The sequence below is a fragment of the Eretmochelys imbricata genome, chromosome 4, assembly GCF_965152235.1.
Source record: "Eretmochelys imbricata isolate rEreImb1 chromosome 4, rEreImb1.hap1, whole genome shotgun sequence".
Taxonomy (NCBI): Eukaryota; Metazoa; Chordata; order Testudines; family Cheloniidae; genus Eretmochelys; species Eretmochelys imbricata.
In genome coordinates, this window is record NC_135575.1 from 32525989 (window position 1) to 32542840 (window position 16852).

The 16852-nt window shown below is 41.1% G+C and overlaps 1 protein-coding gene across 1 annotated transcript in view; it reads right to left on the reverse strand.

Moving 5' to 3' along the window:
* Positions 1-3471: 3471 nt before the first annotated feature.
* Positions 3472-16852, reverse strand: part of CENPE (centromere protein E) — a 73074-nt gene continuing 59693 nt past the window's right edge. Inside the window, exons 36-45 of the mRNA XM_077815093.1 lie at positions 15045-15257; positions 13437-13646; positions 12539-12748; positions 10823-11044; positions 9550-9753; positions 8023-8135; positions 7421-7518; positions 6261-6423; positions 5495-5754; positions 3472-4171 (exon numbers count right to left, since the gene is read on the reverse strand). Of these exons, the coding sequence (XP_077671219.1) occupies positions 4074-4171; positions 5495-5754; positions 6261-6423; positions 7421-7518; positions 8023-8135; positions 9550-9753; positions 10823-11044; positions 12539-12748; positions 13437-13646; positions 15045-15257 (1791 nt within the window). The 3' untranslated portion in view covers positions 3472-4073. The remainder of the gene's footprint in view (positions 4172-5494; positions 5755-6260; positions 6424-7420; positions 7519-8022; positions 8136-9549; positions 9754-10822; positions 11045-12538; positions 12749-13436; positions 13647-15044; positions 15258-16852) is intronic.

Genomic DNA, 16852 nt, shown 5'->3' on the forward strand with positions numbered 1-16852 from the left:
GCCCTACGGTTAGCCCCTTGTCTCGTGGCAGAAGCCCAAGCTGCTTATAGGTCATTGAGTGAGAAGCAGGCCAAGAACTACAATGTGTTAAAGGCTGCCATATTGGACCATGTAGGCTTGGCAACTGAAAGATACCAGCAGAAATTTAGGACAGCCAGGTGGACTTACGGGGTAAGGCTGAGAGAGTTTGTGCAGAAGTGGAATGACTGGGCCAACTGATGGCTAAGGCTGAGAGAATAAAATGTGGAAGCGGTCCTGGAAACTGTGATATTAGAGCAGTTTATGTAGTCTCGCCTGGATACCACTGAGGCCTGGGTGAGGACACACCAACCAGAGACAACGGAGGCAGTGATAAAACTGGCAGAGGGATACGTTGAAGTGGATTTTTCAAGGAAAGTGGCTGGTCTGACAAGTGGGGGAAGAAGGAAAAAAAGAGGAGATCCTCAAGCAGTAAGACCCTTGAGCGTGAGGCAGGAAAAGAGGAAGGCCACGTCGGCTGGCAGGAATACAACCTACTATCAGCATGGGGGGAAAGGCCACAGTAAGGAGGGGTGCCCGTATATGGAATGTGGACTGAGGGAATATTGTGGTTGGACTGGGCTGATGGGGAGCACTAAGGGAGAAAAACAATTTCAGGAAGGGTGAGCTGAAGACCAGAGATGGGGGTTATTGATTCAGTTGCCAGTTTTTTCCGGGGCTGGGGAGGGATGCAGAGCCTCTGGAGTTTGCAGAAAACGTACCCCATAGATTATGAGGGGTTCTCTCCTCCTTGGGAATCATGCTCCTAGTTGAACCCTCACACATGGGTGCTCATACTGGCATTTCCTAAGTTAATACTTCAGTTTGCAACCTCAATAATAACCTTTTAATGTAGCTTTGTATGTGTAATTTCCTAGGTTTTTTTTTTTAAAAAAAAAAGCAAATTGAAAAAATTCCAGCATGTGGCATCGCATTGAGCCGTGATTCATCTGCAGGATTGGAACCTGCTACTGGCGGTCATGGAGTAACTGAGAACAGTAGTAAGTTGCCATCCTCTACGTGGACCAGCACTAGAGGGGTTGAGACACTTTACCAGAGGGTTTCACAGCCATTTATGGAAGCAAAGGAACAGCAAGACTCAAGCATGTGTGTTCCATTCCAGACTCTGGAGGGGAGTAATAGTGTGTACACATTCTTTTGCTCCCATCCTCCTCTTCCCTGCCCTGGCTCCTCCTCCCAGGCTCATTCTCCTCACTTAGCTAGTCCCAGTCTCCAGTCCTCAGGCTTCTCATCCCAGTCCCAGACTCCTTGCATTGTCTTCCCCCCTTCATCTCACTCTGTTGTTTCCAATCTTACTGCCCAGCTCCTTGTCCCTAGCGTCCTTGCCAGCCATCCAAATCTCATCGCCCATACTCCCCGATAGTATGCTTGCCTGACTATTCCCAGCTTCAGGCCAAGCTGTTTCTTTCCTCCCTGCTCACTTGATCCCCTCAACTCACCCCAACACTCACATCCCCACTACCTCCTGGATCTCTTTTGGGGCCCATGTCTAATTTCAGTATGGCCTCCAGCTTAACTCCATGTCCCAATCTTTGCACATCCAATCCCAGTTCTCTTCCTCCTGCACGCTGGCTCCTCATCAGATGTTTCCCCTGTCTCCTGGCCCCCTAATCCCCAGTCAATTTGCCCAGCTGGTCCCAATCACCCACTCCCTATGCTAGTCTCTTCCTCTCCAGGCTCCTTGTCACACTCTATTCACCCTGCCCATGCAGGTTCCACTCTTGTCCCCTCTGCATTCGATTCAGGTGGATTTCTCCTCCATGCTGCTTGAGCCCAGAAGGGGGAGTACTGAAAGCACAGGAGAGAGAGGCTCCCTGCTCAGTTCTGGACCCAGCATGGCCCAGAATTCCAAATGCAGGGGGAGTCCTGCTCAGCCCCAGGCTACAACATACAGTACACAAAATCTTTGGGAAAATTAAGTTGTGAAGCCCTAGCAAATCTCTATGGAACATGTGCAAACTGCAGTTTTTCAGACTCTTAACTTGGCCAAATTTGGGCAGATTTTCATATGGATGGCAAAAGGCACATCCCTGATACATAGGCCACCTCTGCCAAATTTCAACTCCTTGCTCCAAAGCATGGGGATGCTGGAGTTTCTAAAAAGAAAAGGTTGCCTGTATTTTTTAAATGGGCAAAAACATGGGTCGATGAGCTGCTTGATTGGCCGGGGGCTGCTGATTACCTCTCCACCCTAGAGCAAACCAAGGGCTCCTGGCAGATCCCCTCCCCAACAAACAAAGCACGGAAGAACACTTCACACCCTGGAGGCTGTACCAATTTATAGCAATGCTCTTCAGCCTACAGTGGGGCAGTGGCGACCTTCCAGCGCCTAATGGACTGGGTACTACAGCCACATGAAGTGTATGCTGTGACATACATAGACTACATCATTTACAGCCAGGACTGGGAAGACCATCTTAAACACGTCACAGCCGTATTGTAGATGTTGAAGATGGCAGGGTTGACAGTGAACCCAGCCAAATGCCGTCTGGGGCAGCAGGAGGTGACATATCTGCGCTACTGCATGGGAGAAGGAAAAAAAATGGTCACTGGTCAACAAAGGACAAGCCCAGGCAAAGTGCGTTGTTTCCACGACCAAGCAGCAAGTGCACCAGGTTTGGCCTCCCAAGGTACTACAGAAGATTCATCCCAGCGTTTGCCATGATCGCAATGCCCCTAAATGACCTGGTGAAGAACAGCGCTAGAAGGTCCCGTGGTCAGCAGCCTGTGAAATGGTCTTCCAGGAAGTGACAGAAAGGCTGAGCCAGGAACACATACTCATCCATCTGGACTTCACCCCTGAGTTCACCCTTCAAGATGGATGCCTCAGAAGTGGGCCTGAGTGCAGTGTTGTCCCAGAACATTGATGGGGAGGAGCACCCCACAGTATGCCTCAGCAGGAAATTGTTTCCACGGGAGATTTCCTACTCAGCCATAAAAAAGGAAGCCCTTTCGGTGAAATAGGATTTGGATGCGCCGAGCTATTATCTGCAGGGGAACTATTTCAAACTGGTGACTGTGCCCTGGTACATTGGCCAAACACCATGAAAGACACCAACCCTAGGCTCATGAGATGGTATCTCTTGCTACAGCCTTATAGCTTTGAAATCCTTCAATGGGCTGGGAAAGACATTAAGAAGGCCAATTTCTTTTTGGAGAAGGACTGGGAGGATTTACCTGATAAAGCCCCACAGCAGAACCTGAGGGGGAGGGTGTGTGATAGAGTATATGAACCCCATACTTGCTGCTAGGCGAGACTCCCATCATTCAGCTGTGACCAGTAGGCAGGAGCCTCCTGCCATGTCCCCCAATGACACAACAAGAAATGGCAATAGTTAGCTTTGTTGCCTAGTACAATGACCAATTCTAGTTTGATTGCCTGTATGCATATAACAATCTTTATTGACAAAAGATAAAAATTATTCAGACCAGAATCAACTGTGGCAGATATGAAGTAGAGACTTTTTAAAAACACAGCCTTGATTGTGAGCTCATAAATAGAATATTATATAGAAACTGGTTAAAAAAAAGCTGAATGAGAATGCTATTCCCCATCCAAGAAAAGTCAACATATAAAACTTGAAGTAACACTGAACACTAGAAAAAGAGTAGCAGAAAAAGTTCCCTCCACTTTCCTTATGGACTTCCAAGATTAAATTGATTGCCTTTGGGAGGGTTGTCTTGGGAGTGAGAGGGGAAAGTTTCACACTGATAAGTTTCACAGTAGAGATTCTCTGATTTGTGATCCATTCCAGTTTTCACTTCCTCTTCAGCTGGCTGGCTTCGTTATCTTTGCCATCATAAGAGGAGCAATGGAGAACTGCTACAGGGACACCATCAGCTGGATGCAGGCAACACTATTGTCACATTTTTGTATTCCAGCTTTTCCAGTTATTTGCTTAGTTCCTGCTCCAAGAAAACTTCTTCCCACTGGCTAGAGTTAAAACATACCAGCTACTTCTGTAGCACGTCTTCTCTATATGCAATCTCTGACTTTTTTCACTAGCAAGGACAGTGAACAATAACAGGCCGTTTTACTGGGTTGTGCAGTCAGGTGCTTTATCTTTTTCTGATGCTCCAAACCAGTGCTTAAAGCGATCTTCTATACACTCTGTTCCTGCAGGTCGCATGTCTATATAAGAGAGAAAATAGAAAGACTTGTACTTTAGCATGTGCTAAACTGGGAAAGTTACAATTGCTTTGCCTTGTCTAGACTTTTAGAAGGTGTTCAAAGGATTGAGCTAGACTACATGATCCAACCAATATCTTTAAATCCTAGTCTAGACAAGGCGCTTCTTTGATCTTAGCAGTTGGGCTGGGACATGGAATTCTGTGCGGACCTCAGACATGGGGAGATTTGCTGGCAGAAGCATCAGGAACAAGTTAGATCACACTCACTGAACAGTGGTGACAATGTCAAAACTTGCTCCAGCGACCTAGTGCTTCACCACACTGCCGGGGAGCACTGATGGTTTTTCAAACTGCTAATAGTGGCTGCAGTGGTGCTGTTAAGATGTAATGCAGGCCACCAGTAAAGGCTTCCCCCACAAAAAGTGCCTGCGTGGAGAAGAGCAGAGAAGCCATTATTTGCCGGCCAAGGGTTGTTGAGACAGGCAGGAAAGAAGAGAAGCAGAGCAAAGGAGGGTAGAGGGAATGGGAAAGGAGACACTGCCCAGGCTGCCATCTTTGCAGCTGGAGGTGGAGAGACTAGTGGCTTGGGTGCAAAACTTGCTCTTGAAACTAAAGGTTAGGCCTTGGAGACAGAAATTTGGTTAAATGCTGCCTCTAGAGTCAAGCGGGTGAAACTAGCTCATAGCTCTCTGCATTGGTGGAGGGCCAATGCTGGAGAATTCACTCGGGCTGGCTAGAAGACAAGAATGCCATTTTGTGCAAAGTTTTGAGGTTTCAGCATCTGGTTTTGTTCTAGACTGGGATGAAATACAGACCTTTTGAAACTTCTGGCAAAAAACAAGAGAGCAACCTACCCCAGAGTAGCCAATATTCCAGTTGTTAGGGAAGTACCTATGATACGGGAAATCCAGGGTCTTCTATTTCAACAAACTAGCACTTTACAACAAAGAACTGTTTAATCCAAAAAAATCCCGACCAGGTCTAGAATTCACCCTTTCCAAACCTTTCTGAACTAAAACTGTATAAATTAAATAATGTAAATAAAAAATACAAAACCCCTCTCAGAGCCCAATATATCCACTGTACAATTGCACAATATTTCATTTGTCCATTCTTACTATTAATCACTAAATTCAGTATATACTGCAATAAAAGCTAGCCCAATCTTTTGAATACTCACTCAGTTTAGGTATTCAAGTCCCCAAGTACATATGAATTCACTGTAGTGTGTACCTACCCTAGACCTTTCACAGGTCTGGCTAGCCAACCCCTTAACGATCTACTGAATAGGTGTTCCTAACAGAAACATTATTGCATTACACACCTGTAAGTGTGCCTAAGCTTGAATTATCGAAGAAATTTGGACAAGTAAGAGGCAGTGTGTTTGGTGAATCCAGAGGCAGAATTTCTCGTGAAGAAACTTCCTTGGAGGGAGAAGGCATTTGCTCTTTAACTGAACGAGGTGTGGTCTTCCTTGGAGACCTCTGTATCTTCTCCTTAGTGGTGTCTCTACAGGATTCTGCTCTCATTTTTAGTGCTCTCTCTTTCCATTTTGTTAGTTCTTCTTTCAGCTGAAGCTCATTGCTTAAAAAGAGAAAAATGATAAGAGTGTAAACTACTGGAAGCATGACAATGCAAGTTCCCTCACACTGCCATATCAATGTGTCCTGATCCTGACTTCAAGGGACAATCTCTAGAATCAAAGCAGTTAAGTCTCCATACCCATTCAACTGTCTGCTGCAAAACTGTTAGACAACCAATTACTGCCAACTCATGTAAGCAAGTTTATATTAAGAAGGGAAGCCAACTCCTTTCCTAAGGTGTAAGGAAGAGACTGAATGATAAAACGTCACCACTGGTAGTGTCCGAATTCAAACCGCTGATGTGTGAGAGGCACAAGTCCCCAGCCACAAAGAGAAGAAAGTTCATCAAAACAAATGGATCTTTCAAAATTTCTCATTTCTCGGATTCTCCCCAGAAATATGAACTCTTACTGCATTTGACTGTAAATCAAACAGCAAGTATAGTAATGTATGCAGTTAAATCAGAAACTAGAGTCTAGACTCTGATGATCAGCTTTTTAAACTTACTTTACTAGAAGGTCATTGTTTTTCTTCAACTGCAGGTTTTCTTTCTGTAATTTAGCTTGTTCAGATTTTAAAATGAGCATGTGTGTGCTCTGCACAATCCCACTGCCACCACCACAAGTCAGGGGTATATGGGATTCCTGAGGAACATCTTTTCCTGATATTACTGGGGAAAAAATTATTTGAATATATATTAGAAGCTGTTTGCTATATCTTGGACAATACAAAAAATCAAGTAAAGTTGACCTTCATAAAGTAAATAAAGAAGTGTTCTATGACTAGAAAATTATATTAAAATTCCCTTTTGGGATTAAGTGTTCACTGTATGGGTTACAAATACGGTTACAACAGCTTCAATCTTTCTACACAGGAATTCAAACAGACTGCCAGTTACCTAGTATAAAATTCAAACAGTTCTCTAGTAAATCACTTGATCTACTGCATGTAACTGACAAATCCAAATACAGTAATATAATATCAGTTGTGGTTAGAAGAGATAACCATAATACCTAGCTCATAGAATTATTCAGCAGTAGATCTTAAAGCACTTTACAAAAAGAGGAAAGAATTGTTATTCCCCTTTTACAGGTGGGGAAGTTGAGGCCTAGAGAGAGGAAGTGATTTGTTCAAAGTAACCCAGTGAACAAAGCCAGAAACAGAACCCAGGTCTTTCCAGTCACAGCCCAGTGCTCTATCTACTAGGCCACACTGTCTCACATCTTGATATAGTGAGGATTCCCTTTTGCCTCTAGTTTTGCAAAAGCTATACAAACTGTACCACTCTGTCCAGGAGTGTTTGATGAAGGTGTGGGGCCAATTACAGAAATAGTCAGACATGTCATTCAGATATGACAAGCAAAAAAAAAAAAAAATTAAAGGTCTGCACTTTCATACCTCGTCGCTGCTGCAGTCACACATGGAAGAACTCTACGTGCCAAATTACTGTGATTTCCAGAGTTAACGAGTGGGGTCTGAAGAGCTGTCTCACTACACCTCACCTACCGTATGTCCCAAAGAAAGTACTGTCCCTCCTTAAACCAACTGTGGACCAAAGACTAAATATTTTCCTATCTAGTGCTCTATGCACAACCCACAGCCTCAAATCTATGTTTTGTTTGTATAGATATTGTGAAAAAAATCCCTTGTATGTATTTTATATTTACCAGTAACATCTTGTTCTTGCTGTGCTCTTCTCAGTTCTTCTTTTAATTTTCTTAACTGTTCCTCTTTGTGTTCTGCAAGAGCTTTTGTACTAGCAATTCTGCGTAAGGAAAAAGAGGAAGCCACTATTTTAGCAGTTTGCCATTGTGTAATTCTGCAACATTTTGCAGTTTTAATTTGTTTGTTCCTCTCCAAATGAGAAATCAAATAGCAACAGGATCCAAATATACCGATAAAATAGCCAAACATATCAGAGCTAAGAAACTAGAACTCTTCACCAAGGAAGCACAAAATATTTAATGTACACAGCCCGCCACTCCCCATGCCTTACGACAAAATAGCTCTATAGTTTCTGGGTTTTTTTTTTAAAGATTAAAGACACTCAGAGCTCTCTTCAAAACAATGCCTGAGCACCAAATATCCAATCAGGTTTGTATTTTCAGTGCAGTTTCTACCTATTTCTGGGAAATATCTGAAGTGTTTAGGTAGGATGTTTGAAACAACCTGTATAAAAAAATACTTTTAAACATCAGACCTTATGCTTTCCAAAAAAAGAACTGGAAAATTTCAGGATATCATACTTCAATAAAAAAATTAAACTTACTCCTGTTCAAAAATTCTGGATTGTTTCATTCTTTCCATGTCAGCTTTCACCAACTGAGTTTTGAGATGATCAATTTCTTCTTTATATAACGTGGCACCTTTATCTAATTTCGCCTAATATGTTGGATGGGAGAAAAGAGGAGATCTAGTGATAAGAAAGATCTGTTAAAGTTAATTAGGGATATTTAAATACCATCTTGCAGAGGCAATACTCTTATTCTAATGATATAACTTTACTCCTGAGGGCATTCTGCGCCAAAAAATTAAAATCCTGCGCACAATATTTTAAAATTCTGCAAAAGTCTGCAAATGTTATTTGTCAAATAAATGTGGAGGCTCCAGCATGGCACTGGGGAGCACAGGCCACTGGCTGCACAGAATTGTGAGATCACTGCTCCAGGGACATGGACTCAGCAGTGAGTCTGCACCCAACCCTGATACACTGCAAGGACCTGGCCTGCCCCAGAAACACCCCAGGCCCTGCCCCTCTGTGCCAGGTGCATCAGGTGTGGGCAGGCAGGCTCAGCAAAACAGGATCCAAATGTGGAGGGGCTTAGTGTAGGGGGATCCAGGTGGGGGTTGAGAGGGTTCTGTGTGGGGCAATCTGGGTGCAGAGAGAATCTGGATGCACAGGGGTTTGTTGGGGGGTTCTGAGTGCAATGGTAATGAGACTCTTCAGGGGGGTCCAGGTGAAGGTGGTTAGAGCTCAGTGCCACGGAGTGGGGGTGCCTGGGTGTGCGGGGGGTAGAGCTCAGCAGGGGATTTGAGTGTGGGTGGCTTGTCAGGATAGTCCAGGTGCAGCGCGAGTGGGACTCCTCAGGAGAGGTTCTGAGTGAGGGGGGGTCTGGAATTGAGGGGGTCTGGATGCACAGTGGTTGGGCAGATGGGGGAGCAGCTCCCTGTACAGGGATCCCTCCTGCTGCAGCTGACGAGCGATGAGTTCAGGAAGCAGGGGTGTGGAAAGGGAGTTTACAGAGCTTCCTGAAGCCAGGAGAGAAATCTGGGGGTGCCATGCAGGGGAAGAAGTAGTCCCATCCAGCCCAGCCCAGCCGCTGAGCCTGACACAGGGCAGGAGCCACCAGCTGGGTCTTCCCCAGTTCTGCCTCCTGCCCTACAGTGATTTACCTCTCTGCCGGCTGCCCTGGGCACCCGAAACATACTGCTGGGGAGGGCTGCATGACCACTCTTGTGGCTTCCATTCGCTTCCCATCAGAAAGTCATTTTTCTGTGCGGAAGCAAATAAATCTGTGGGGGGCATAAATAAATTCTGCGCATGCGCAGTGGCACAGACTTCTCCTAGGAGTATAACTTGGGTTCCAAGCTTGGTCACTCGCTGCTGCACCGAGAATGTCTGAAGATACAGGCTAAACCCTAGGGAAAGAATGCATCACTTCAATACCATATAGTGCAACAGATTGGCTTCCACATGTTGGCCCTCAAGAACCTTCTCAGATTTCCTCCTAGCTCTCAAGTGGAAAACAGGAGTGACATTTTGCTTAAACAACTGAAGTTTTACAATGAAACATACCTTGAAAGTCTGTTTCTCTGTTAACGCATTTCTAAGACACTTCTCTGTCTCATTCAATTTAGCCTGAAGTTGGTTAAGTTCACTTGCAGCAGCTTTAGTTTTAATCTCTGTTTGTAACATGGATATTTTCTCTTCCTTCTCCTTGACATTTTTTCCTGCTTCATTTACTGCATCTTCCAACTTTTGGATTGTTGTTTTCATAATCTTGAGAAAAATATCCAGTTATTAGAAGTTATCCTAGCAATTACAACTACATTTGGCAGGCTTATCAGCTGTATTAGAGGTCAAGGAAATAAAATAGTCTCATTCTGTTGGCTGAAAAATGTAAGAAGGCTTGTGCTGCCTACCTGTGGCAACTACTTCAGACTCCAGGGCTGTCAGCATAACAATTTTCCAGATATTCCGGAGTGCTCAAAACTTTAGAAAACAAGTGCATCCGACAACTGATTATAAGCGATCAGCTACTCAATTGTCCCACACTAATTTAACATTCTTGAAGATGTACCAGATATCTTCATTTCTTCACTATAGTCAAGTACCTAGTCATTTCTACTAAAAGTTTATGAACTGATGTATCACTCATGTCATTATCTAGTTTCCCAGTTCAGTCCTGATCCAATAGGACCTTTCTGAATTATTTAAATTCTTCAATTTTGGTTTTGAGTTCTGTGCCAATCTCTAGTCTAACAGACATAAGGATTGTATGACCACATGTAGCCTTACAGCCATCGCACTGTTAGGCACAATATTTTAAATATATTTAAACACATTTGAAATGCTCTCAGTTGGTTAATATTCATATACACTATTGTAAATCTAACCTGTACCTACAGCATCAACTCTTCACATTCTAAATAAGACTGCTTTAATTTATTTTTGGATAATGAAACAGCTACAAAAAAGTTAAGTGTAGTCTGGGCCAGTGGTGTGTACAGCAGTTTTACATTCATAGAATCTCAGGGTTGGAAGGGACCTCAGGAGGTCATCTAGTCCAACCCCCTGCTCAAAGCAGGACCAATCCCCAATTTTTGCCCCAGATTCCTAAATGGTCCCCTCAAGGATTGAACTCACAATCCTGGGTTTAGCAGGCCAATGCTCAAACCACTGAGCTATCCCTCCTCCTAGATATTAATTAATTATCTAGTCTCTTATTTTCTTAGTTTTTGTTTTTTTTAAACTCAGTTTAAAGTACCCTGTGAAATTTCTCTACTTCGTTTACAGATGGTTTTGCATTTCTGCTGATTTAAATTGATTAACATATCAGATTATATACCTTTATATCTTGTTCTGTGGCTTTTAATTGGTTACCAAGTCTATAGTTTTCTTCTTCTAGTGCAAGATTAGCAACACCACAAGGTGCCAACTGTTCCTTAACTGTCTTCAGTTGCTCAAGTAACTCCTCAGTTTTCCCTTTTCTTTGTTTCAGTTCAATTTCTGAGTCCTTGCAATAGTTGGCAGTTCTGGTATCCATCTCCAATGACGTTTGAAGGAGTGTCTGCAAAATTAAATAGTGCCATGCATGTAATTGTAAAACTATTAGCTTTTAGAACCCAGCCACAAATAAAATACCATAAAGATATATGCTAAGAAACCAACCCAAATATTTAATTTGTCAGAGTACATACATCCACTTGTATGGAAATGGCAAAATAATTATGCAGGAAACTGACTCTTTAAAAAGCAGTTAAATGTATGCATGTAGAATAGGTATGCATCCGATGAAGTGAGCTGTAGCTCACGAAAGCTCATGCTCAAATAAATTGGTTAGTCTCTAAGGTGCCACAAGTACTCCTTTTCTTTTTGCGAATACAGACTAACACGGCTGTTACTCTGAAACCTGTCATATTAATTTCTAATATACACGATGGGAGCCAGTCCTGAAAACCTTCCTGAGGTACAAACTGGACTTCCAGATTTGGATGATTCGCCTCAAGAACCATAAAAAGTAGGGGTGGCACCGTGGCGGGGAAGGAGAGAGAGAGAGAACTGCTTCATAAGAGAACCCAGAACGTCCTGTCCTTAAACTTTTACTCCCACTAACATAGTTTGAGTTTTCTGAGGTAGGAAAGGTATGGAAAAGAGAAAAAATTGAACAAAGTTTTACCAGATTATTGTATCAAGTCTTGAAGTAGTGTTGGAGAAACAAGAAAATAGTATCCTAGGTGAAGAGTTTGAAGTCTCAGCCATATTAAACCATGACATTTATACAGATTGCGTATTTCTAAATGAAACGGTCATCGTTTTAGTTTAATTTTGCTGAAATAGCTTTACGTGTAAATTCATTTTTGTTGGGCTCCTATACAGAGTATAGTATTACACTGGACCACAACTTATAGAACATCTTTTCATGCTGCATTAAAAACTCAAGTTTAAGACACAAAGTCTGTTACAGTTTCAGACAGAAGACAGTTCAGATGGGATGTCTGACAAAAGTCTTCAGCAGGCTAGCTCCAACAGAGAATTGGTAGTATTGCGGACGTATGCCCCATTTCGGGCTTATAGTGCATAGCTACGGAAACATCTCTGATACGTAGAGATGCCTGGGCGTAAGTAACAACAGATGCTCTAAGCACTGACTGTTTGACTTTTTTTTAAAAATACCCTTCCCCACCCCAATTACAGAGTAAAAAGCACAGAATCGATGAGAAGAAAGTTCATGGGAGGCAGGGGAGAAAACAATTTTCTGAATGAAAAATCTTTAGGGCTCCATCTGGCCTGAAGGTCAATATGGACCAAGAATGTGCAAAGGTGTGAGAAAAACCAAAAGGAAGAAACAAAAACCCTGCAAAAGTTCCAAGTAGAGCTTCACTTTACAACTTAGTACAATATGAAGATACTACTGGAAATCAGATGCTTTGCCTATATACAATATACAAGTACTTGTTAACACATGAAGACTCCCAGAAAAAAAAATCTGGTGGGTTTATAGATTTCAGAGCTGTGTTAAAAGACAAGTTGAATGATGTACTGTTATAGCAGGAACTTTTACCTTGACTTTAGGTGTCCAGAATTTAATCACTTGTAAAAGCCTCTCATTGTCTTGCTTTATTCCTTCTCTAAGTTTTTCTACATCACAATAATTTCCTGAACATGTTTCCAAAAACTGCATTGCTTCTTTTCTAGTATTCTCTTCCTGTTGTAACTCAGTCTCTATGCTGAGAAGCTCAGTTTCTGTTTCTGACATGTCTCTGAGAATGTGCTGCATTAAAAAAAAAAGAAAAAAAAAAAATGAAAACAAGCGATTTACCAATTTGATTGCACTACATTAGTTTTCATTGACTGAATGGCTCAAATAACTTTACTTGCAATATTGTTATAGTAATTTTTAAAAAAATTGTTAGTAAACACTGTATTTGTTGTCTTACACTAAAATGTTGTATATGGAATATTTCTTAGCTTCTAGTTACGCTATATTTGAAGTATAGGTTCAAAGTTTATTTTACATTCGACCCCCTTTGTTAATAGCATAAAAATATCCTTAACTTAATGGACAGTTGTGCCATTCAACGGTATATATATAGTATTTAAAATAATCAAGCAAGAGATTTTTACAAATGGAGTTGTAGGTGCTTTATAAGACCAACATAGAGAGATCCCAGGCTGAATATCTTGCATATAATAAGCTCACTTATTGTGTCACTTCATAAATTGAAAATTTAATTCTGATCAGATCAGAAAATTAAGATAAAACAGATCAATTATATTTAAAAGTGAAGGTTACTGTCAATTATTTTCCTATAGCTTACAAAAGCGCGAGTCACCTGCAAATAAAAGCAACTCCACAGTGAAGTAGCACATTCATGTTGTGATATTTCTCAAAATATAAATATTTCCCAAAATATAAATATTGATGTCTATTTCAGTCAAATCAATATACCGAGTGCTACCTCGATGTGGATGTCCAAGTTCTGCTGCAATTCATGGATATTTAACTCTTGGGAAGCTGTTTCATCCTGTTTCAAACAAGTTTTCTTGAGACACCGAATCTGAGACAGTAGCTCATCCTGTTTTCTCTTCTCATCAAGCAATTCCATTTCATGGTTGTTTATGGTAGTATAGTGTTCTGCCTTCTTCTGGCAAACACGGCTGAACAGAAACTGTTGAATATGAAAAGGTCAGCATTAAGGATACCTTGCATTTAGCTGTGTAGACAGCTGTGTAGCACTTCATGCATACGCAAAAAATTTAAAAACAATGTATAGTAAGAGGCCTCATAAAAAACCCTCTTCTCAATTATTTCCACAATATATTTTTCACAGCTCTAGAAAAGCTCAAAGATTTCAGGGCATTTGGACTAGACTGACTGAGATACTAAACTAGTGGTGGGAACATATACTACATAGCTTGCAATCCAACAAAGAGCAGAATTTGGACCCAAGCAAATTAAAATATCTTGATTTCAGAGGACTTACTCTAGATTTACACCAATGTAATCAAGTGAAAATCTGATGTATTCATTTTATGACATCTAGTATGGCTTCAATCTGCCAGGTTTAAAGTTTGTTATTTTTTAAATGGCTGAAACTACTACATACACACAAAAGTCCCCCCAAAGTAAATAAACGAAGGAAGACTATAAAAGAAAAAAAGGACCAACAATTATTATGAACAATTTAACGAGAACTTAAACATACGACTCCAAAAATGCAAATGCTGATTTGAAGTTATGAGATCACACTCTATGGAACATTTGTTTAATTTCTTAGCTAACAAACATTTACAAAAAGTGACAGCTGTACATTCTCAGGCCTAGTCAATATTTTGTTTTCTTTGAACTACTGTCCCCAGTAACAGAAAATTGCCTGGAATCACAACTACAAAGACCCAGAAGAGAATTAACATGTTAAACTACATTTACTGTACCCATTGGCATGATAGGACCTGATCTACTCATATGGTAGAGCTCCTCTCTTCCCCCATTCCTCTTCATTTTAAGTGATTAAGAATGAATGCAGTCAATCACTCAACTGCAAGATGGGTGAGTGTTGCAAGTATCCAGAAACTTTAAAGCTACCCAATAAAGGTCTCAAATCAACACCTGCCATGGGACAAGGCTATGCTACAAAAGCAACCTGTATTTTGAAGAGGTTTACATAACGATCCACAATTCTACTTCTGGAGCATCTAGCATACGGATCAAGTTTTCTTTAACCAGTTACAACATTTTAAAGAAATGTTAAGGGTATTAGACTATTCAAAGTAGCTGAACTATATTCAGAGTTTAAGGCCAATTCTATGGTTTTTAATTGGCCCTATTATATAGGGCTTATGCAGCAATTACATATCAGTTTACATTGCACACACTATATATGTTCTGCAACAACTGCATACAGCAGGACAGGTTCAGGAATGAAGCTCAAACCCAACACTGCATATTAGTTAGGAATTTCTTCACAACCATAGTGCTCCATGAGCATGTGTGTTAGTATGTTGGATAAAATGTAAAAGCAGAGCTACATGAAGCCCTCCACACAACCACTGTTTGAAATTTGTACCTTAAGTTTGTTCAACAAGCTCTGGAGATGATTGCTTATTTTCTCATTTTCAGTTTGAAGCCTTTTGACTTGTTTAGCCTGTTCAGGTGAAAGGTGTGTCAGCATCCCAGCTATTAGTGCTTTTTGACTGCTGAGTTCACTTTTCAGATTTAGAGACACTGTAGCAAGACACTCATATTTCTTCTCCATCATTAGGAATTTCTCCAGAAGCTCCTGAGATAAGGAGAAATGGAATCAGCCACAATAAAGAATAAAGCATCCTTGAAGAATATTTTACAAAGTGATCAAGCTTTAACAGCCCATCAGACTCCATGTGTTCTTTAGGGAATTTATTGGTTTTATAATGTTAAGAGAAATAACTATGGAGTAAGATTCCAATCACTACTCACCACAGAAGGAAATGGGACACAAATTAGGTTAGACAGTACAAAGGCAGAGAGTTTGGTAATTCTCCAAAAAGAGCCAGAGCCCCAGACTCAATTATATGCTTTCAAATGAGCTCAAGTTGTTTCCATGACTTAGACTCAAAAAGATCTTCATACCTCTACTCGCCCCCCCCCCCATGCTGAACTATCAAATATGTTCGATATATTTTTCAGTACACAGTGAACATTTCAAGAATGTGCACTGAATCAAAGTTTACTAACTGGCATTGTCTCCTTCCATGTCTCTGGTTACTGTAAGTTATATTTAAACAAGATGTTAGATTCCCCACTACTTCAATCCCCCAGAGAAAACAGAGGAATTGCCATATCAGACCATTATCCTGTGTCTAACCTGGCTCGTATCAGACACTCCAGTGGTATGTGCAAGAAACCCTAAAGCAGGCAGTTATTAAATAACTTGCCCATAGGGAAGTTTCTTCCTAATCCCTATTAGTTAGATGTTGGTTTATGTCATAAAGCATGAAGGATATTTCCCTTTCAAATCTTTAAACAAAAATCTTTACTACTTTAACACTGGATGTTTGCACTAACCATACGAACATCCAACCCTTTGACTACTAATGAACTCCTGGCCCCAATGACATTTTGTGGAAATGAATTGCACAGGCTAATTACATGTAGTGTTAATTTTATCAAAAAAGGGATTGTATACCAATACTGATATCAGATATCCAGTGTTGTAATCGTAGAAAAATTACTAACATTCTAGAAGAAGAGGGTACAAAAAAGTCTTCAGGACATGGATGCTAGGAAGAAGCTTCTCCTGTCAGTCAGGTTATTCAATAACTACCTACCGCAGGTTTCAGAGTAGCAGCTATGTTAGTCTGTATCCGCAAAAAAGAATAGGAGTACTTGTGGCACCTTAGAGACTAACCAATTTGTTTGAGCATAAGATTTCGTGAGCTACAGCTATCCTTTCCTCAAAACAGCTGGAGACTGTCAGTCAGGGTCCTGGACTAGCTGGACCATTGGTCTAACCCAGTATGGCAATTCCTATTTTCCTCATCAGTTAAAAATTGATTGTATTTCAGTTTCATTAAATGTTTCCTTGTTCTTGTATTATGAAAAAGGATGGGATGAATAGAAGTACCCAAGTTTACTTTATTTACATAAATTAGTTACTTTCTCTCTTTGGACCAACTTATTCATCACAGTCACAGTCTTTCATTCTCACGCTCTTCATATGGAACTTTTTCCATTCCTCATTCTCATCACCTGTTTAGGCGCTTGTTTCTATTGTATCTTTCTGAGAGATGGGGTGACCAAAAATGAACATGAAGTATTCTAATGAGAGTTCGTACCACTGATTTATGTGATGTGTTCTCAAGTTTTCAGTATCTATCATTCTCTTCCTTACAGAAC